This window comes from Anopheles maculipalpis, chromosome 2RL (genome assembly GCF_943734695.1).
Source record: "Anopheles maculipalpis chromosome 2RL, idAnoMacuDA_375_x, whole genome shotgun sequence".
In the NCBI taxonomy this organism is placed as follows: domain Eukaryota; kingdom Metazoa; phylum Arthropoda; class Insecta; order Diptera; family Culicidae; genus Anopheles; species Anopheles maculipalpis.
The window spans coordinates 76271248-76294667 of record NC_064871.1 but is presented as its reverse complement, the minus strand read 5'-3'; the positions used below and the strand labels follow the sequence as shown (position 1 = coordinate 76294667).

The 23420-nt window shown below is 46.0% G+C and overlaps 1 protein-coding gene across 1 annotated transcript in view; it reads right to left on the bottom strand.

Annotated features, from left to right (window-relative positions):
- Nucleotides 1–5883: 5883 nt before the first annotated feature.
- LOC126567789 (protein patched) overlaps nucleotides 5884–23420 on the bottom strand; it is a 36897-nt gene continuing 19360 nt past the window's right edge. Inside the window, exons 2-6 of the mRNA XM_050224088.1 lie at nucleotides 9576–10126; nucleotides 7588–9493; nucleotides 7311–7518; nucleotides 6886–7157; nucleotides 5884–6811 (exon numbers count right to left, since the gene is read on the bottom strand). Of these exons, the coding sequence (XP_050080045.1) occupies nucleotides 5897–6811; nucleotides 6886–7157; nucleotides 7311–7518; nucleotides 7588–9493; nucleotides 9576–10126 (3852 nt within the window). The 3' untranslated portion in view covers nucleotides 5884–5896. The remainder of the gene's footprint in view (nucleotides 6812–6885; nucleotides 7158–7310; nucleotides 7519–7587; nucleotides 9494–9575; nucleotides 10127–23420) is intronic.

Sequence of the window (23420 nt, the reverse complement as noted above, 5' to 3'; positions counted from 1 at the left end):
CAGATACAACTATTTGTTGTTCACGCCAAAACCAACCACACAGCAGTTTACAATGTTAATGAACGCAATAAGAACGATCGCTTTAATAGCGTAGCACAATTTCAGAGAGACAGAGAGAAGCTTATTGTGAGTTGAAAAACAACCTACTTGTTGGTTTAAAAGAAGAAAGTAGAGAACGAGAAAATATCTCCCCCAGGACGGAACCGTGAAACCCGGAAAGGTGAAGAAAGCGGATGAGGACGCGAATGTAAGACAAACTGTTCTAAAAAAAAAATTAATAAAGACGAAACAACAGTTATTAATCAAATTTTTTTCGTGTTTCTTTACTTGTGTGTGCGTTATTTATGTTGGAAAGATAGGAAAAGCAATCGTAAGTTCCGTTTCATAAAATTAAATACATTATTTTTGTTATTTAAATTTAAAACAATATATTTTCTGAGAAAGTCAATACGCTTTTTTTCCACGGGAATGTTTTGGGTTTTCCGCAATGACTGAGCGGGGGGTGGAGGCATCGTGTTGAGGTGTTCTACAAAAAATTGCGTGGACCAAAGACGCATCCAACGGTATGCAGAGCATTCCGATCGGACCCGAAATGAGGGAGTTATCGCCGATTTTCCACGGGAATGTTTTGGTTTTTCCGCAATAACTGGGTGAGGGGGTGGATGGATCGGGTTGAGGTGTTCTACAAAATGTTGAGCGGCCTAAAGACCCATCCACCGGTATGCCGCATGTCAAGATCGGACCAGGAATGAGCGAGTAATCACCGATTTTCCACGGGAATGTTTTGGTTTTTCCGCAATAACTGGGTGAGGGGGTGGAGGGATCGGGTTGAGGTGTTCTACAAAAAGGTGCGCGGCCCAAAGACGCATCTAACGGTATGCAGAGCATTCCAATCGGACCAGGATTGAGGGAGTTATCACCGATTTTCCACGGGAATGTTTTGGATTTTCCGCAATAACTGGGTGAGGGGGTGGATGGATCGGGTTGAGGTGTTCTACGAAAAGTTGGGTGGTGCAAAGACGCATCGAACGGCATGCGGAGCATTCCGATCGGACCAGGAATGAGGGAGTTCTCGCCGATTTTCCACGGGAATGTTTTGGTTTTTCCGCAATAACTGGGTGAGGGGGTGGATGGATCGGGTTGAGGTGTTCTACGAAAAGTTGGGTGGTGCAAAGACGCATCGAACGGCATGCGGAGCATTCCGATCGGACCAGGAATGAGGGAGTTTTCGCCGATTTTCCACGGGAATGCTGCTGGCGGAATTTTCCGGTAGTTTTTGGAAAATTCCCCTTAGTTCGCTATAATATTGAAAACCACGTTGTCTAGGTCTTTTTAAAAGATATTTCAAGAAAGAAACAAAAATTAGGATAAAAAACTTAAATTTCAAAGGCGCCCTTAAAATGTGCCGGGAAAAAATTTGTCATTTCGGAAAGAAAAATATTTTCGGGCCACTTTTAAAACTTCCATTTGCTACCTCCTCGGATTCATGCTCTCCTGTTACTCCTGGTCGAATTTTGCCGCATAAAAATTTCCGGATTTTTGTCAAAAATTTCCGGATTTTGCCACAAAAATCCGCCCTGGAGTAACAGGAGAGCATAATTTCGTGGAGGTAGCTCGGGTCGGCCGAAAAATCGAAAATCCAATCTTAAAATCCAAAATCAGTTTAAAAATCCCGAGGCAAAATTTTAGTTGAATTTCAGACCTAAAATTTCCAACCCAAATTTAAAACTGACTTTGGATTTTAAAACTGATTTTGGAAATTTTCGGCCGGCCTGAGCTACCTCTTCGAAATCATGCTCTCCTGTTACTCCAGGGCGGATTTTTGTGGCAAAATCCGGAAATTTTTGACAAAAATCCGGAAATTTTTATGCGGCAAAATTCGACCGGGAGTAACAGGAGAGCATGAATCCGAGGAGGTAGCAAATGGAAGTTTTAAAAGTGGCCCGAAAATATTTTTCTTTCCGAAATGACAAATTTTTTCCCGGCACATTTTAAGGGCGCCTTTGAAATTTAAGTTTTTTATCCTAATTTTTGTTTCTTTCTTGAAATATCTTTTGAAAAGACCTAGACAACGTGGTTTTCAATATTATAGCGAACTAAGGGGAATTTTCCAAAAACTACCGGAAAATTCCGCCAGCAGCATTCCCGTGGAAAATCGGCGAGAACTCCCTCATTCCTGGTCCGATCGGAATGCTCCGCATGCCGTTCGATGCGTCTTTGTACCACCCAACTTTTCGTAGAACACCTCAACCCGATCCATCCACCCCCTCACCCAGTTATTGCGGAAAAACCAAAACATTCCCGTGGAAAGTCGGTGATTATTCGCTCATTCCTGGTCCGATCTTGACATGCGGCATACCGGTGGATGGGTCTTTAGGCCGCACAACTTTTTGTAGAACACCTCAACCCGATCCATCCACCCCCTCACCCAGTTATTGCGGAAAAACCAAAACATTCCCGTGGAAAATCTGTGATTACTCGCTCATTTCTGGTCCGATCTTGACATGCGGCATACCGGTGGATGGGTCTTTAGGCCGCTCAACTTTTTGTAGAACACCTCAACCCGATCCCACCACCCCCTCACCCAGTTATTGCGGAAAAACCAAAACATTCCCGTGGAAAATCGGTGATTACTCGCTCATTTATGGTCCGATCTTGACATGCGGCATACCGGTAGATGGGTCTTTACGCCGCTCAACTTTTTGTAGAACACCTCAACCCGATCCCTCCACCCTCTCACCCAGTTATTGCGGAAAAACCAAAACATTCCCGTGGAAAATCGGCGATAACTCCCTCATTCCGGGTCCGATCGGAATGCTCCGAATACCGGTCGATGTGTCTTTTGGCCACGCACTTTTTTGTAGAACACCTCAACCCGATCCAACCACCCCCTCACCCAGTTATTGCGGAAAAACCAAAACATTCCCGTGGAAAATCGGTGATTACTCGCTCATTTATGGTCCGATCTTGACATGCGGCATACCGGTGGATGGGTCTTTAGGCCGCTCAACTTTTTGTAGAACACCTCAACCCGATCCCACCACCCCCTCACCCAGTTATTGCGGAAAAACCAAAGCATTGCCGTGGAAAATCGGTTGTTTTGGATACTCTTACGCCGTGGAAAAACGACGAAACTCTAAAGGGCTACTAAGACGAAAGGGGTCCGCTAGCCGGCGTGGCCCCCCTGGCCGTTATTTCTCTTCTACTACTTTTTTTTCAAAAATCTGTATAATAAAGCAATATCAACACATATTTATATGATTTTCATGTTTCACTTTTATATTTATTATTTTTGCATTCTCTTCTTTTCATTTCTTTCTTTCTTCTCATTTTCTTTTAAACGTACCATCCGATCGTTACATAATTTATAACGCACTGTTTTACGTCTTACTAAAAATCATTACTATCTATTGTACAATAATCTGTCGAATCAATGCTTTTTTCTTCCCGTAGAAGGCATGACGTTGATTTGCAAATTTTCTACCTCTATTATCCTGTCAGCTATATCATACCCGCTTTGTCTTGAGTTTGTATTTTGTTTTTGTAACTCTTTCGTTCGCATCTAACCACGCTTAAGCTTCAGTTGTTTTTCTTTTATAATAAAAATACCTTTCACTAACAACTACTAGACTCGTTTGTCGTTTTGCAGGTTCGTGTGTTTCTTCTTTGTAGTATTATTTGTTTTTTTTTATATAAAAGCAAAACACACGGAACACTTTATAATTTAAAATAAAGAAAAAAGGTTAATGGAGGCCGCTTGTTTGCCATTTTAAAAGCATCAATCTACAAACGAAATAAATAAGTTTTCTTGTTCTAACGTTTCCTACGCAACTCTATAGTTTTTTTGCTTCTCTTGTCGTTTGCCGTCTCTCGTGCCTTTTAAGTAAAGCACTAGAAGAGCCAACAAATAATCTTCTAACCAGTTCAGCGTAATTTTCTTGCGGAAGGCAACATTTTACTTCCTACATAAACACGCACACACACACATACACAACACCGTTCACACTAGACAAGTATTAGTTTGGTGGCCGAAAGAAAAAGGCTTTTGTCCATTATGCAATCGAAATTCTTTGCTTCTAATCATTTCTCTCTCTCTCTCTCTCTCTCTCTCTCTCTCTCTCTCTCTCTCTGTATCTCTTACTGGTAACCCTGCGTTGAAATTTAGTACTTTTTCATATCTACTACTTTACCAATCTTTTCTACTCTTGCTTATCTTTTTCATCTTCCCTATTTTGTCATTATTTCACAATTTTCTTATCTAAAATTACACATACTTTATGTTTAAAAATTTCATCAAACCAGGTGGGATGTGTTTTTTGTTTGTTTGTTCCTTTTTTTGTCCATTACTCGCTAGTACTTTTGCTTGTCACTCGACGTGTAGGATGGATGTTCATGTGTGCGTTCTCTGTTTTGTTTGTTTTTCTTCTCTACTTAATTCTTCACCACGCTTTCCGCTCTCGTTCTGCTTCTTAAAATCGGTTTGGCTTATGTCTTTGATACTTTTGCGGTATACATGATCGTGTTAAAGTGTTTAAAGTAAGAACGCTTGAGTTTTGATGTGGTTTTTGTTTGTTATCAGTGCTTATTCTTTCTCCGCTTCTTTATCGCTTATTTAAAACGGCTCTGGTTAATGGAGGACATTCATTTAAGGTTCGACTTTTACTTTCCTCATCTGTACAAATAGCTGCTAACGCAAATTACTACACATTTAAGTACTGATTGGTTTCATTCTGACTGCTTCACCTTACTTCCCATGTTGTGCTTTACTGTACACTTTTTTTTTAATAGCCCCATTTTTATGTTTCTTTTTTTAGTATAACGGATTCTCTCTCTCTCTCTCTTTTCTTGTTCAGGCACTTACAAGAAAACGCTTGCTATTGCTATGTGCTATGCTCCTCTGCGGAATACTATTTACACAGCATCCTAGAAGTAGTATGAGTGAACTTTTTAGGGAGTGTTTCAAAAAGAGAAGAGCAAAGAGACACAAGAAAAGAGTACTATTACGATCAGTTCCAGTCTTTTTCCTCCGGATTTCATAACCCACCTAACAAAACTGAGTACGAGTTACTAAGCAGATCGCCCAAATAAGCGTCTACATTTTAGACTGTTTATCCCTTCAGTGGGACTTTCAAAAATTTTCTCTTTCTAGCCATAACACCTTTTTCCCCATTCTTATAAGAACTAACTATGAAAGCACACATCCGAATATATTCAGACACAACAAACTCTTTACAACCACCAACATTAGTCGCTACACTTATGCACCTTTGCGCGTTTACGTATGTATGTCATGTATGTGTGCAAAATAATTAATACTTTCTGTCCTGTCGGTCTGCCACTACTGCTTAATACCCCTCGAAGGTCTCGAATTAAATCTCTTGATTTAAAAAAAAAAAAAAACTCCCCCAAAGTGACATAACTAATGATTATAATGTGCGCGAATCTAGCCAGGGATGAAGGGAAATAAATGGAGGGAAAATAAATAATGATTGTATTCGCTTTTCAAAACGCACACACCGTCCTTCGCTTTATGCTATTTACACACTTTTACCGCTAGCAGGAAAATGGATTAAAGGAGAGAGAAGAAAAACAGGGGAAAGATGACGGGATTTTGTATTGTATTATAATGGGCAACCTTACTGTGCTAATATGATATAATAAGCGAAAATGCGCTCTAGTGAGTTGAATGGTTTGATTTGATGTGTGAATTGGTTCGTTCGATTGGTAGAGATTGGTCTAGTTTCTTCTGCTCTGTTTTCTACACGTTCGCCTTAAACTATAGGTTAATATTCGTTGGTGTTGGTCGGTCCTTATCCACCCACCAACACCCTCACACATACGCTCACTCACACTCATACACACTCATTCGCACGGCACATCAGTCTGGGGAGAGTTGTTAGCTGCTTGCGCTACCGGAGCTCCCAGTACTGCTCGAAGTACTTCCGGTGCTGCTCGCATTGCTGCTGGTACTGCTGGCGGTCGTGTGCATCATCCGTGCGGCACGGCCCGGTGTTACCAGCTCCACCTTGATGTTGGCCGTTGCCGTCACCTTGGTGTTCTGATGTTCGCCCCCGTGATGGTGTGTCTCGACAGTCACTTCCGGCTGTAGCACGATGCTCTGCAGTTCCGGTGCCTGCTGATGATGATGGTGATGATAATGGTGCGCATGGGGATGGCTGTACACACCGCCCAGATTGCCATCACCCATCATACTGCCACCGAGGGAAGTGCTCGATGGTGGTGGACCACCTCCGATACCACCACCCACCAACCCGGCGGATTGTCTATGATGACCGACCGATCCACCGGTGGTCTTCTCGTGCATGGATGCGATGGACGAGGCGGAACTCTTCCACGACTGTGGCTCTTCCGTGATGGTTGTAAGGGACGGTTCATTGCTCAGATTAACGTTGTTGTGCTTGTGATGATGATGCGGTTTCGAGCAGCTACGCGAACAAGACGATCGTTTGTTGTTCAGCACGATCGGTTTACCGGAAGACAGTTTGTTGATGCGTTTCGGTGGTGGGGAAGGTGTCGAGATACGGTTCGCATACTGGAGTGGGATAACTTCCGCTCCCGGACCGATCATACTGAGCAGTATAGGAAAGAAGAATAGCCCGTTGAGTGCTCCAATAACGACCGCGGACAGCAACAGCCAGAAGAAGTGTCGTACGACAAACTCAAACGAGGAAGTCGACAACATAAAGATGGCCAGCGCGGATGTTATGACGCCATGCACGATCGGTGCAAAACAGTGCTCCAGCGCTAGCTTAACGCGACGGTCCCGATTTCCGATCGATGTTATGAAACCCTGCGGGGAAGATACAAGAAGTAAATTAAGATTAGGGAACTGCAAAATGGATTTGCTGCAAACTCTGTACTCACCAGTGACATGTGCACGGTTATTCCAGCGCCCAATCCAATACTAGCTATCAGTATGACTGCGGGTATCGCTGACAGCTTGATGCCGAGAAGTATCATCACACCGAGAAGCTGTACCAACATCATCACCACGTTAAACACGATCATCAGCGCAGCCCAGACGGACAGCAGCAATAGCGAGACAAACACAAACACCGCCAGCAACGCACAGCCGATTGCTTTCAGCAGACCGGGCCGCAAATTCATATACTGCTCCCAAAAGATGAAGGGAATTCCTGTGGTCAAAGAGAAAAGAAGAATAATGAATACCATAATTTTCCAATTATTGCATACCTAAGGAGAGTTTGCCAATTATTTGCTATTCATAGCACACCTACTGAGAGAGAATTCATGCAAATAAAAATTCAGTAGAACAAAAGAAAACATACCTGAGGGATAGTTTGGCAGGCCGCGCGATTCAAACTTGGAGCACAGCTCGCGTATCTGGCTGATCATCGTCTTGATATCGGCCGTATCGCTGAGCCCGTGCAGATAGAACGGTAGCTGCGTGTAGGTCAGGGGAGCACTCTTCGGAATCTTTAGCTCAAAGTCAGACGGTGTGTGGAACCATTCCCGAGGCTCTGGTCGTAAGTTACCCTGTAGGAAAGCGTGGAAATCAGTACCCAAAATGTCTCACAAGAAAGGGGGGAAAAAAGCAAAACTCACCTGTGAAGCACCGTATGCAAGCACGTCGTTCCAAGCCCAGGCCGAAAGGTAGTTGTAGAACGCTTCCGGATTGATCACTCCCTCCGAATCGACCAGCCGTACCTGCGTCACCAGACTCTTGTCGATCGGATTGTCCACGTGTCCAGTTTGGACGAGCAGCTTATAAGCCAGGATCGCATCGTTACTTGCATTCGCGTACCATCGTTCCTGTGTGATGCGACCCTCACGATAATCCCGATCGAACGCACGCTGCAAATTGAGCAGCCAATCGCGGAACAAACTAAGCCAAAAGTCGGGCAATCCACCATTATCGTTTTTGATCACGTGTGACACGCGCACGAACGCTTCATGATACTCGTGCAACAGTTTCTGATTGTTCGGATACTCAAAATCACCCTGCGTTACGGCAAACATGCTGTAGAAACCGAACAACTTCCCCTGCACACTCAGAAACCGATGCTCGTTGGTGTTTTGTGGGACGAGATCCGTCAACTCCAACCCATCCGGGAGCTTCATCGAGGCGAACAGTGACACACCGAGGATGCCGGTCAGCAGCAACATAGCGAACACTTTCACCGAACTTCGCGTCAGGAAGGGAGCGTAATGTTTAATCGCAAACCGGGACAGGGAAAAGCTTAGGCATGCCTTCGATTGACACTCGATTAGAGAGTCTTCCTCCTGTCGCTGAGCTTCGGCACTGTTCTGCTGTTGGCCTGGTTGTATTGGTTGTGATTGTTGCGTTTGCTGGTGATAGTGGTAGCGCTGCTTGTTGAGGTCGTGTGTGGTGTTTGGGAGCGCCGGTAGACAGCAGCAAAGTACATCCGCACGCCCAGAACGACGACGGCGAAGATCGAGTGATATCATGGCCGGGAATACAAGTAGCACAGCGGCCAGATTGAATACCGTCAGGATAGCCCCTTGAAAGCAAAACACACGCAGTGCTGGCACTGGGATAAGAGTGGCAGCAAAGAATGATCCTGCAGTTGAAGCTCCAGCGAACAGTACACCCAATCCAGCCTTCTTCAACACCTGTCCAGTTTGTTCGCTCGTATCCCTTTCGGCATACGCATGCGTCAGTACAAAGATGTGATCAACACCGAGCCCAAGTGCTAGGAAAGGAATCACTTGCGTCGTGGCAGCATTGAAAGCGATACCAAGCAGTGCACAGAAACCTAACCCCGCTGCAGTTGTCACCGTGATCAGCAACACACCAGCCACACCGACTCCACTCTGCCCATTGATTCCATCTCTCCAGCGGATCAGCGTACAAGCCGTGTAGAACAAAATGATCGCAATGCCAATTCCCAGGCTGATCGGGTTCGGGTTCGAGTGTTTTCCCAGTATATCGTCCAGTGTCGCTGACGAGAAAGCATACACGCCATAGTACGACAACGGTTTCACCTCGGTCTGCATGATTTTGTTCACCTCGGCCGAAAACTTCTTCTGCCAAGCATTCAACACCTCGGCCGCCTTCTCCGGATTCCACCCGATATGGTGCACCTTGTAGTGATTGTTCCAGTAATCGTACAGCTCCCGTTCACCCATCAGCTGAATCACCGTCTGCAGCGCTTTCGCGGACTTGAGATGATGCGTCCGATTGCGGACAGCTCCACCGACTACCAGCTCTTCCGGCCAGTGCATATATTTCGCCGCAAAACCGTAGCACCCTCCGGTGAGACTTGCACCAATATCCGGCACCTGACCGGACTTTTTATTCGGTGCCGTATCGGGACACTGTTTGTCCTTGGGATTAAGGCAAGGTTTCTCCGTGTAGCCCGTACTGATGCCCGCACGCTTCATGTACTGCTCCAGTGTTTCGAACGGAAATTGATAGTTCTGTGCCTTGATGTCTTTCAGTAGCGTTTGTGGATTCAGTGACGTCCACTGCACTTTACTCGTTATGCCACTGGAAATAGGGAATCATAAAAAGAACACATTAAATCGAGCTCTCCGTGCGAAGCTTTTCCGAACAAAAAGTCTATACTTACGGTATGTGCACGGGAAACGTTGGACCGAGGAGTTTGCTACCCTCCCAGAAACAGTCGAGTGGCGTAATGATCGCACACGGTATAATGTTCTCGAAAATCTGTTCGATAAAATGCGTATCGAAGCTGGGAATGCTTGGCGAGTAGCACATATCCTTTAGACTCCACGATATGTCGTACATGTGCACCGTCACCGAGATTGCCTTTTTCACCACGTCCAGATGCGTTAGCAGCGCGTTCGGATGCAGTATCGAAGCGTCCATGTCCTTTGGTGTTTGTATCAGTAGCTGATGCGTCGATGAGTCCATCTCGCCGAGCGATTTCTGTGTGTAGGCCAGCTCGTGCTCGAGCGAACCACCCTCCTGTATCCATAGCTGGTGCACCTTCGAGTGTACCGTTGCCGACTTTAACCCGACACAGAACGTGCTGAGTACTAGTATCGCTACAAATAACACTTTGCCGGCGTGTTTCTGTATCGAACAGCCTAGGTTGTAAAGATATTGCTGGAACAGGGACCGCATGTACACCGAAGACCTTCTCCCCCGTGCTTTACCCTGTGAGAAATGAAACGAAAGAGAAAAATGAGGAAACCGAGATTAGTAAAAGTTTATAGTAAAACATTTCACAACAAATGCTTAGTGATAGTACTGAGTAGATGACTCGTTTCTACCTACAGAAGCAATAAAACCGCAACAAAAACTACACCGGAAATTCAGACTGACGGATGTCATTTAAGGGCGCCTCGGTCGTGCAGGTTAATTGACTTCTCCATACACACACACACGTACTCAGACACTCTCAGACACTTAAGCGGCAAGTGTAATTGAGCGTTAAAACTAAACTACCGCACATGGTGATGAGCATATGCCACAGAGCCGTAAAACCGCAGAAGCATTACCGAACCCTCACCGTCGTATCTTCAGTAGCAGCAGCGAATGCCACGCCACTTCTACACAGGTAAAGGTTAGACCTGGACGATCCCTCCTGTTTTCTTGTCGTCCACAGCGTGGTCAGTTGGTTTCAGGTTGCACAACCCCGTACCGTGATTTTGGTTACTCAACTGGAAAATCATACCACCACCGAACATCCATCTTCTGTTTCGTCTTGCCCCGAAGGAACCCCAAGTAGAGGATGACTGCTATCCCTTGGGGTCTACAGTATCAAGTTTCCCAGCAAAACAAAAGCCTCCACAAAACCAGACCAACAGCAGTGCTACAGTAGATCCCACAAAGCGATGCTCTCCTCCAGCTGCTCTTGCTCCCCGAGTAATGAAAGAATTTAAGGGTGAAGATCTTCCTTCCATTAGCACCAAAGAAGAGGATCATCTTCCTTAGATTGAATATGAAGTTCGAAGTTTAAACACCCTTCGGTAGAGGTCGGGAAAGGTGAGGGTTGTGGTGCGGTATCGGTATTGGATTACGATTGGGATTTTGTTTAGCGACCACCCAGGGCACACGATCTTCGTCGTCGTTTGACAGGCGACGGCTGTGAGCTGATGTGACAACCTTACCCAAAAAGACACGTTAAACCTCGGCTCAAGTTTGAACAACTCGCAACGAGGGAACATCTGGCAAGCGTTCGATTTATGCGACGTCATGGATGGGAGGGATCAATCAATTCGTACCTTAATCCCGTTTTTCATTTTTGCACCGTAACAGCTTCCGTAATTTTGCAAATGCTTCTGTACGATTCGCAAGCAGCAGGTTGATACGCGTAATTCGGTTGTCGATGTGGAATGACAGGATTCGCCTCTCCGGATCGTGCACCATATTGGGGGCGCTGAGAGCTTTTTGTCGAGCTTTTCAAACAGCTCTGCAAAGATCATATTTCAGAAATGATGACAAAAAAAAGGCGAGACTTCCTCTCTCTCTCATATGAAATGCCACCGCACTGCCCTACATACCGGGCATACCTTTCTAACCCAAGCGCAGTTTCACACGGTTGACCTTCTGCACCTCCACTCTAGGGGAAATTCTAGCGCATCCCCAAATGGGGTGATTTCGCATCAAACCTAGCCCCGAAGAATGGTTACGCCATCTCGCTTCGTGCCCACTTACATCCAAATCCTACCACAAACAATTCCCAAAGCCACAGTATTCCCTTGGCTCCCCCACCGAGAGGCGGACAGAAAAGAAGAAGCGCAGAAGGGCACAGCAATCGACTCCGAAGTCCCGCGAGACCGAAACCTGGGAACATCTTAATTAAAACAAATGTTTACGTCTTAATCTTGTGCCCGTCGCTCTGGTGCTGCGGATGTGATTTCTTCTGTTTTCGTAGTGCTTGCGCCACATCTTCCATTCACCCAATCACGGGCGGTGAACGATCAATCAAGCAAGAGACTTGGCAAGCCGCAAATGTGCCGGCATTTTGGTTTGAATAGGAAACATCCCCACAGCTACAAAATTGACCCTTGGGAGAGATAGAGAAAAGAAAAAAAAAATGCACCACGGAACAGTTTCGCTTTGGGAAGGTGAAATGAATCACCCAAGGAGGGCCTTAAATTCCACCGGTGAGGGTTTTTGCTAGCATACCAGGCTGGAATAGGTACCGCAGATGATGACGCTCGGGCGAAGAGGTAAGATTAATCGAACCAACCCGGAGATGTCGCGTTCGGGAACGTACCACGCCGCAAGGAGAAAGCAAGTGAATGGAATGAAAACGATAAGGTGGGACGGCGACAGATCAGGAGAAAAATCGCTTGTGAGAAAGGAAGTGTTTGTAGCCCTCGAAAGGAAAGCGGACGAGCGCAAGGGAATGGCGCGATGATCTAACACACCCCGTCGTGATGGTTAGGAATGGAACGCTCCATACATCCATGTTGGAACACCGCAGCAACATGCAACAATAGATCTCCGGGAATCGATATCGCACACCAACACTGGAGAGCCCTCGCGGGAACTGTTGTTCGAACTATCCCTCGAGAGTGCTCCGTGCTTTGGAACGTGAGATGAATGAAGATGTAGACTCCACTTTGGATCTTTTTTCTTCCATGATCGGATGTCACCGTTTACGCATTTCCGCCTCACAGCACTTGAGCTGAGCAGTTGCGATGTAAATCAAAGATTATCACCGGTTACCGCAGCAGTGCTATATCACGCCACAGGAAACCTAGCATTTCTTGTCCAGCAAACTACACGTCTGCGCGTTCCAGCCAAAGCGAAACGGTACTGGTTGTTCCTCCGAGTGTATATTGCTACGAATTAACCGCCCCACAAGGCGCAACTATGAATGGTTCCGCTTTTTTTCTCCATTTCCGTTCCCATGGGGAGTGCCACCGCTGGGGGTGAATAGATCGAGAGAAACCGGAGTGACAACCGGGGTTTGAAGCACGTACAACATGGCCATCGCACACACACACACACAAAACACATTCCGTCGCCGCGTGATGGATGTGTAAATGCTGTTTATTTGTGTATGCAAACACATAATTGCTGTTAAGTCTGATTCCGAGATGTTTTTCCGGGCCACCGGGCCTCAATCATCCACGCTGTGGAGCTCTGTCGTAAGTGAAAAGCGATGGGACACGCACAAGGATGGACGAGTTTGGAGAGCTGATGCTGCTCTGCTGCCACTTGGTCCCCCAAACCATTGAAATAATGGACATTAATTACCAACAATGTAGTATGTACTCAAGGCTCATTAACATTGTCTTTTATGCGTTTCTTGGGCGGAGGTCCCCGTCCACAGATTGTGTTTGCTGGATCGGAGCTTCAACCATGAACTTTAGGATGCTGTGTATGTGTGTCTACAATTTCAAGAAATCTTCATGAGAACCATTTCTTCACGATAATCTGTACAAAATGTCAATTTCTCTTTGACTCTGTGAGGAGAGCCCCATTGGAGCTGACTTCCTTTAGACGTTTGCATACACCACTCCCTAAGCCTCTAGGTTTTATTTTCGTCATCAAAGGCAAGGCCACGGACAAGTTACAAGACACCCCTACAAGGCAACATCTGCTCAGCAGAACCCTAGAATTCATCGCAACTAATGTTTTCCTCCGTTATTTGAATGTGAACATTCAAGGAATTGGTAAAACTAACATCCGCTTCCACATTTCCACATGAAAAACTGTCTACTTGCATTGCTTTTCTATCCGTCTGTCTGTCTGTCTGTCTGTCGACGGACCACTCCACCTCCAACTTCGCTGTGTGTTCGACCCCAGGGAGAAGTTGTGGATCATAAATCGTGGTATCGTTACACCATGTTTTACGCTTTCAACGACGTTCCGGATGATTGGATGTGACGATGCGCGCGGTTCCTCTCCGGTTCCCTATCCAACCGTCGCTTCTGGTGAACCTTTTTGATTGCGGCCACTTCACAGACGTACATAAAACACCACACTGACGCATTGGTTCATAAAATGGCACACACATCTTTTTCCCGGGGCCCGCGGTACTAATCCGTTGCCTCGCTTACTGCACCAAGCGAATCTCTTGGGATGCACTAGACATTCTCCATCTCACTTTTGCTCGATCTTTTTCTCCCTTCATCGCCGCATGTGTCCACATATGGTTTGTGCATTTATTTTCAGCAAAGCTAAGACCGCGCACCGTGTGCGAACATTTCGTTTGATGTCTACCACAGGCCGAAGGCCTTTGCGACGGAGACTTTGTAGATTTTAGGACAGAATATGCCGTCAGCAGACAACGGCTTGCTGGACGACTTCGAAGCCTAATCCTCCCCCAGCTAACACCGGTCCGCAGCGGTAATCCGAGAACGGTTTTTCATGCACGATTTTTTTTTTTTATTATTTCTTCGTTTCCTTTTAATGACTTCCTTCCTTCCAGGAAGCAGTGCCACATCCCTAAATGGTTGCAGTTCTCTCGCTTTTCCCGCTTCCATTATCTCCCGTCGCTATGGCTACCAGCATGTGATGGATCTCTAATTTTCCGCTCAAAGCCTGTCGAATTCCAAAACCCCGATCTTCTTCGAGTCCCGATCTTGTGTGTGTGTGTGTATGTGGCGGGGCTGATCGTTTCGTTTCGTAATTCCAGCATTCCTCGATTTCAGCTCAGCTGCTTCTGAATGCGAAACGCGCTGGAAAGGAAACGCACGGCCAGAATAGCAGCGACCTGCTGTGATAATAAATGATCTTTGCAATATTTTTTCTTTTTACTTTATGTCCGTTTGCACACCATCAACCGCTACGATCGCCAGGCGCACCATCATCATCTTCATCATCCAGCTCACCAATCAAGCCACAGCCAGGTAAATAGAGACATTGAAACCGATCAACCGAAAGATGGGCCTGTTGGGGAACGGTTTCGAAAGCTAGCACAGACCACCCGAATGAGACGGTTTGTGGCTTTTGTTCCGAGCACTCTCTCACTAGCATCTGATCTGCGGTCGGCCTGGCTAGTTGTGGTGATCTTTATGCGCGGCCTCTAAAAATCTTCTCCCAGTCAAGGAAACGACTCACCCTTCTTCCTACAGTGCGGCCTTTTTCTATCAATCTCTTACCATTTACTGACTATCAGAGGCTACAACGATAAAGCTACATAAAACCCATCCGATGAGCTCGATGAGCCGAAACTTGTTAGGTCTATAATAATGCTCGCTGATCTTCAATGTTTTTTTTTTTATGTCCACCGCTATGCCATCTCCCCTCACCAACAGGGCAGTGGCCACCAAAGCGGAGAGCTATCGAAGTTGAACCGCTTACAACTCTTTTATGAGCGTCAGCGGGAGGTCCAGTAATTTCGGTACCTGGACGACGGGGGACGGGTGAGTGAACTAGACCAAGGTGGTAAGAAAGGTGCTCCGATCGATGCGTCTCTATTCGCTCGCTCTTTCTTTCCACAACATTGATGAAACGACCTTCACCGATGTTCACCGGTTGGGTGAAGGATATCAAAGCGACCACCAGAGTCGAGTGGAAAGACACACAGAGCCGTCCAAACTACACCCTGTGCTTAGAGACCCACCACCAGGTGAGATAAGCGTCCAAAACCCATCGGGTACCTATCGTGAGCATGTAAAGCCATTAGTCCCGAAAAAAAACATGAACAGCTATATCCGGGCCCAAATATGTCCCAAAACTCTTGGATGAGAGCTTAAGATATCCCCACCGGGTCCAGTCCACTCCACTGGAACATAATTGTCTATCCACGATGGTAATGAGCACGTTTGTTGGATTTAAACAAGGGTTCCACAATAATAAACATCTCGATTCTAGATCCAGGAAGATGTCTCCAGGTTTACCGACCCGTTAGAGATAGCCCAGTCCATTACCTGTACAACGTACTATCCCGGTTGGAGCGCACTATTACTTTATGGTTATTGCAGTCTTCCAGGTTTCGTCCGCTTGCGTTTTCTCCTACCACTCACCGGGACTGCGGAGACCACACCGGCTTCGTGTGTTCCTGTCTTTATTGTTAGGTCGGCATTTCATTCCTCAAGAGACGGGTTGCAATGTGCGCTGCCCAAAGTGCAATCGCAACTACCACCAACAGTGAAGGGGAAAGCTAGAATGTGTCGGCAAAACTTATCGAACGGGGAAGAATTCCATCATATATCTGCATGATGTTGTAAATCTTTCCCTTGTCCGTCTTTTACAAACCCTGAATACCATTGGACACACGTGTGTCCTGCATATACGAGCAATCGAAGCACACATTCCAGCCGTCTCCGATTGGCTAGGTCGTATTGGCATGAGGAACCATTTTACTGTCCGGACCACACAGTTTATTGACATACTTTCGCCATCTGCGCACCGGTGGAATCCACTTATAAAATGGTTACTGTTTTGATTGCACTCTTCGCTCGGTAAACCTACGGTGACCTTACGGAAATTGCACGCCATCCCATCAGAACTCAGCTCAGCTATTGTGTATGGATGAGAAACGTTGGACGTGAAAGATAAAGCAGAACTTACGCTTCTTCTAACCCAAACTGTTAAAGTTGACAGGATGGAAAACAAAACCACCGAGGTGGGTGTGTGCTTGATCCGCTTGTGACAAGGGTGCCCGAACGCTTGTAGGGAGTCTGTCCTTGAGATAGGATTGTACCACCAAATCCCATCATAAATCCGATTATACCTTTAGTCCTGTTCCTTGGTGGTAGGTAGCTGGAGAGGTAGCTCGCATCCGGCACGCTAAAAAGGTCCCGAAACACGATCGAATGCTCGTCTGGAATGCAGTCCAGCAGGGACATAAAATTATGCACATGCTCATAGCCTTGAAACAGGATCAGGGACACGGCAGTACCCAACGCTGTTGCCATTATAACGAAACATATTTTTACAACCTACATGCTGAAGAGTGTTTTCACAGCTTTAAAGCCAGCCCGGGGAACCCAATCGGTCCGGCTACTGAACGTTGCTCGTACTTGGTTTTTCTCGCATCTTTTGCCTTCTAGCAGTGGTATTGGTTTGAGAGGGAGCGAACAAGAAAATCAACCACTCAAGGCCCTCCGAAACATATTACCAAACTTTTACTGCTAATTAATGCAATCGTCGTAACAGGACGGACCGCTCCCTTTTGAAAGAACAGCCAAAAATGAAACGAAACTCCCTCCCCCAAGGGTAAATCGAACCGGCCACAAATTGTTTGGCCGCTAGCTTCACACAAATCATCCTCTTCCGCCATCTTTTCGGTCTTATAATTTGGGTATCACTAGCGGTTGCGAAAACAAAAAATCGAAATGCCCCGGTTAGGGTTACCTGGGTGGGGGGTGTTTGAGGGCAGAGCAGAGCCCATGCCCATGGGTTCCGTTTGGATGATTTATTGCAAAATTATTGGCAACCCAAACCCAGGAGGAAATCCAATCTTCCGAAGCGCGGTGCAAATTGTGTGCTTCGGTAGGTAAATAATAAAAGGCATCTTTCAAAAGCGGACCCACGATTCCTCTTGTGGTAGTTTCGTGCAGAGTTTAGAAACCAGAACCATGGATGGTTCGTTCGGTTGTTTTAGAAATGGAACCCAGAAAACGAGGTACGGCTGCGGTTCTTGTGTTGTGTTGCAGGATTCCGGGCTTTCCATTTTATTTTTAACTTCCATTCGGTGGCTTTTCCCCGAAAATTCGCTCAATTATGGGAGCAGATGTCTGCGATCCGAGGGATTTCTCAGTCTTCCTCGCGCTAGGTGTATTGGGTGTATAGTATCGACGCATTCCAATCATTCCGATCAAGCGTTCCAATAGAGCTTGGATTGTAAAGAAGATCTTCTTATACCTCAGAACATCCAGCTATATATTTAAACGATCCCATTCGTACTCCGCTCTTGATGAGGCTCAATCCCACCAAAACGATCCCGTTTAAAGCTCCATTCTTAGGACTTCAAGCACTAATGAAGGCCTCCTCGTACTCCAGGGAGTTTTCCCTTCCCATGTCCCTTTTTAGTACGATCTTCATCAATCCAAGTCCTTGTGTTTGTCGGGGGATACTGCTACAAAACATCCATTCAGAAACTCTCCGACGCGAAAGTCATACTAAATTATGCTTGCCTTCAATCGCCCGGGCAAGCAGTGGGCAAACATTTTTATGTTAATTGATTAAGCATGTTAATATTTACGATCCTGAAGCTCTCGATTTCATCGCGCACATCGCGCCGGTTCGATGCTGTGAGCAGGGGAGAGGGTAAATAAATCTGATACGATGCTGATGATACCTTCACCCTGAACGTTTCGACGCTTGTGAACGATCTTCGAAAATGATCTTACTATTTCGTTTCATGCTAAATTAAGAAGGGTGATTCCAAGTATTTCTACCAGAAGAGGACCCATTGTCTACAAAGAAGAAAAAATGGGAGAGAAGCCAATGCCACCCAGAGCAGGCTAGATCAACTCCACTCAGATAACGACTAGATCGGGCACGAATTCGAGCTACGCAGATTCCTCACATGTGCCACCACATATGTGCGTAACGGATTTATTTCACTCTCGCACGTTCCACGACAACAACCCGCGATTGCTACGATTGTACGCATCAACCCGCAATCGTTTTAATGGTGTGTTGCCTTTTATTCTTCAAAAACATCCATCGAATCCGTCCAACAACCGAGAGAAGATGAACCACGAGTACGATGCGTTTGAATGTGTGCGTGCGTGCGTGTGTCTTTCCCTTTCCGTCGTACCCCTTACGATCACGCTTAGCGTCACAAGTCTGGACAACTTCATCAACCATCCAGTGCTCCGCTCAAGTTGTGAGCCCGCCATATCTCGGTGGCCTTTCGAAGGCCCGTCATCTTCGCCGGTGGCGGTCGAGGACTGTGTGTGAAGGAAAGTTGATTTGGTTTGGGAAAATTATAGCGAACCGGTTGTTAAGCCCTACCCGTCTTCCCATCTTCCGTGTATACCCTGCTTTATGTGCCCGCGAGCGTCCGGGCACGGTGGTATCCGAGAGGTAAATAAGACGTCGTCAGGTGTGCCGTCGTCGTCTTTCGTCTTTGGACGGAGTCGCCATCCACATACCACGCGGCGTGCTCTCTCGCACAGCGATGGGTGGCTTGAGATGTTTTTTCTTTACTTTTTTAGGTCTTCGTCTTCCTCTGTACGTGCGTGCCCGGCGTGTGGCTGTGGGTTGTGGTCTCGATTTTTTTTCTTTCTACAGTTCATTTCTTTACTGTATCTTTTCCACCATTCTTTCATTCCTTACGGAATCAATTGCACCATAGAAGGCGAGCTACGCAGGAGATAACCTGTCTCTCTGCCTCCCGGTTCCTGGAAATTGTGTCAAATTCTAGGAAATTAAGGAAATTTATGCTTCTTACCTAGCAATTAGCCATCCCTGACAAACCCTTTTTTCCCTCCCCCGTGTTCTACGTTTTACAGGGAGATTCCCACCAGCGTTGGGGTTCGCCGAGATCGAGAGATCGGTTTCTCTACATGTTTTACCTTGCCAGGCACGTATCGATCTTATCGCATGCACAGTATATGGTCAGTAAGCGTAAGCGCTCGCCACGAAGCCTAGTTTTCCTGAAGTATCATATTTTACAACTTTGCGTAGTTTTAGGCCTCTCTTAATAATAAACGCCCTACAAATGAGAATACTGCTGGTTATAGCTTTATACCATGTGTCATAAACCATTCTTCTAGAATCCAACTTCATCAATAACAACAGTTTAGGATCTCTCGTACCTCCCCCAAAGAATCCTCACTGCAAAGAAGAACACTAAAAGCAATGGCAATCGTCACAAGTGATGAAGTCCTTCAAGTTAATGCAATTGACCGTCAACTCGGATTCTAAGAATAAGGAAAGGACCCCTGACGTTCGAACCGTATTGAGAAGGTCAACACAACTCGCTCGAAAGGACCTCCCCCGGGGATGGAAACATCACGAAAAATTCTGATGAAAACAAAAAAAAAAGAAAAACACTTCCTTCGTTTGCTAAAATGTTGTCCTTCTTGGGATCTAGAAGGACCTCAGGGTCGCAGCAGCATATCCAAAAGAAGTTACAAACAATATTCCAACACTGAGTACGCTTTCTGTTCTTGGTAACACATCACTTTCAGGTCATGAATTTTCGTCCTTATTTCAAACCACGCACACACATGTTGCATCGTCCTAACCTTCTAAGAAGACCGCCAAGCTAGTCAACGAAACGACGTGGAATACATCATCCTGCTCGACCGAACAGTTTTGCCCTACATCTTTCTCAGCTTCAGATACAGAGCAGCTGTTTCCGACCAGAATCGGAAGCCTTCAACCGGTCGAACATCTGAACTCCAAATGGTTTCGTTCATTAATCGTTTTGCTCAATGATGTCTTCAGATTCACCAGCGTCCATAAGATTGCATGAACAAAATGAGAATGATGATGATGATGAGAGCGTTGATGATGTAATCCTGAAACCACCCAGATAAAACTTCAACATAGACATTAGAAGCTGTTGCGACTCAATACGCCCCGGCGACGCCCTAATCGTTCGGGGCTAGTCGCACCGCCCCGCAGAAACTCCTGACGAGATCCTCGCAGAGATCTGATGTCTTAACCGCCGCCGTACCGGGCGATCTTTCTCTGATCTTTCCTTATTCTATGCACACACACATACACACACCACGTTCTCGTCTAAACGAGGTTGGGCCCGATCATAATAACTAATGCGACCGGGAGAAACAAAACAACCCGTAGAGGAGAGTGAATGCTACGAGAGGAATACTATGTTTTTTGTGTGTGTCTCACCGGCATCATCTTCCTTTGGCGCCTTTTGCGGTCGCCGCATCCCGGACACAGGGGAGGGCCTACTGGTTTGGTTGCCTTGGCCGCCTTTAAATTATGTTCCGATAATTTCTTAATATAATTTTCTCATTCCCTACCATGGCTGTCCGTTCGGGGCGGCTAACTTTGCGGTTGGTCCTGTGTTTGGACGGATTTTTTTTTGTTTCCCTCTTAGTTTTGTTTTGTTTTTGGCTTACGGTTTACGGTGAAACTTCAAACTCAAACCTCGTAGGTACGCATCATAACTTTGGCATTTCACCGAGACTGGTGCGTTTTTGCGTGTGCGTGCCACGATCTGCCCGGCTGGCAGGATGGAAACTACACGCTAAATACACTCAAATCAGCAGTAGAAGCAGATCGCCACGCTCTTCGCCAGACAAACATCATTCATCCTGGCGTCTCATAATTTTCGGTCCACGATAATTATGCGCCCCGTTCAAATTTGGGTTTTGCTGGAGCGTCGAGTTCGGCGCGGTGTGTAGTATTTGTAGGAGAACATTTGTGGAACAACCGCAAACATCCGTGTCTGGCCGGTGGCATTGCGATCGTGAAACAAATGTCTCTATTAGGGGGTTTTTTTTGCCCCTCCGGGGATAAAGTGGCAAGGAAAAAGGCATTGGCGTGCAGGCTCATTTAGAATTATTGTTCATTTCAACCAATCCTAGGAACTAAATGTTGCTCCAAATGATTTCAATTACCTTGATTATATACATGTTTTGTGGTAATGATCGTGGAGTTTAAACACTATGATTAGTGAACTTAAACAACCTCTTGCTTTTTTTTTACAAAAATAAATACAAATACTACACGAAAGATGCGGCTCGCTATGGAGCTTAAGATAGTTGCGGTACTCGTTCGTTGGAATGTAAAATAAACTAATATGTTTGCTTTCTAATTATCCAAAGACGCATTCGAACGATCACATAAGATCACATCCGAAAAAAATGCAACCTAATGCGATTGTGCACAACAGAAGAAGCTTAGGAGCTTAGTTTATTTATTTTTCTCCCTCGGACCAGCCTGATGGACTGATGGCACATTCGGGACACATTCATCTTATTTTTCACCTCTCGACGACTAGCTGCTTGGAGTGAGAAAGGAAATTTATCGACCTGTTTCCTGCTGCCATCTGCAACTACCGTGTGTCAAGTGGGAGGAAGTTACGATGGACCAAACGGTGAAATCGGAGTCTTCTTCGCAGCAAGCTATACATACTTGACACACACGCATGTACAACAAAAAAGAGCACAGGGAACGATCCCAAACTGACATTCTGATGCGTGTTATCTGTCAAACGTTGTCAACCATCATCGCCCCCACGGGATGTACTTTTTGAGCCCCCCAATAGCTGTGTCACGATGATGCCGGACGATGATGTCTTGGAAACAAATATCCATCGGTGTCCCTCATCCCCAACCGTCACTGGCATGTTAATGATTTTCAACACTGCAATTACTGCCTCGTATACAAACACGTCAATTGGCACAAACACGAGCGCGCGCGCGCGCTGTGCGGAATATGTTTTCTGAAGCAATAAAGAACACGCGTTTCCTGTCTGCAACTTTATCCAAAAAAAAGCCGAGCAAGATCATTTCCTTTTTCCGCTATTTGTAAAAATAGATTCGTGTTGGATTGCGGGCGGGGCATTAAAACGAATTAATGTGTCATAGAGAGTGGATGAAGAATCTCACATTTCTCGTGGCATTAATGAAATCGATCGCAGATACTGAACAAAAAAGAAACACACTCGATTACGTTCGTACTGTAAATATGTCTTACAACCGTGATTATTGCTCTTCCTGTTCCTGTGCGTTAATGGGCAAGAATGCAACACAACAATAAGCACGTGGTGCATGGAGAGCCCTGACAAAAAAAAGTGTTGATTTCATATGCGGGCACGCAGTGTGTGCGAGTGTGCTCTGTCTATGCTGATACTTCCTTTTCAATGTTTCGATTGTAATTATGCTGTAGCTGACAGCATCAGGATGAAGGCAGACAACCGCTTCGTGGTTTTTATATTTTCATTTTTTTTTAAATATAACTCTTCTTCTCATGAGCAACCGATTTGGGCGGGTTTTTCATCATTAAGAGATGAGCATGCGATTTGTTACAAAGTAGCACGCAGGGAAGGACCGTGCAGCACGAACCACGATGCTGCTGCTGCTGCTCGTGCAGCTCGGAAACCAGCCTCCACCATGTAAAACGGTGCGACGTCGCTCGAGGCCAACAAACAGAACCCGTCAGTCAAACATTCACAGCCCGGCTTTAGTGGTAGTGAACAGTAACAAACAAACAAAAAAAGCCGTTTTAAAAGGGTTTGGCGAATCCGGCCAACAAACTGCCATAGAACCAGTCCTGCCCAGGCTGCTTGTGGAGGGCACAAATGGGCATTTAGAACATGGCTCTTGGGCTTGTCGCCCCAACCGAGTGATCGAGAGCACCGGGCACAAGAGCACAAACAGGTAAGTGATCAAACGGGCAAACAGAAGACTCTGGAAAAAATCCGAGTCCTATGGATAAACCATACATCCAATATATCTGGAAGATCGCGTGCGTGTGGGCTGCCAAACATGCGCCACACGACAATGTTAGCATACTCTACTACTGCTCCATTCCCTTTTGCTCTACCAAGCCTTTTCCACGGCGTGTGGCTCCCTCCACCTCAGAGTTTTGGTAGGATTATGTTTTTTTT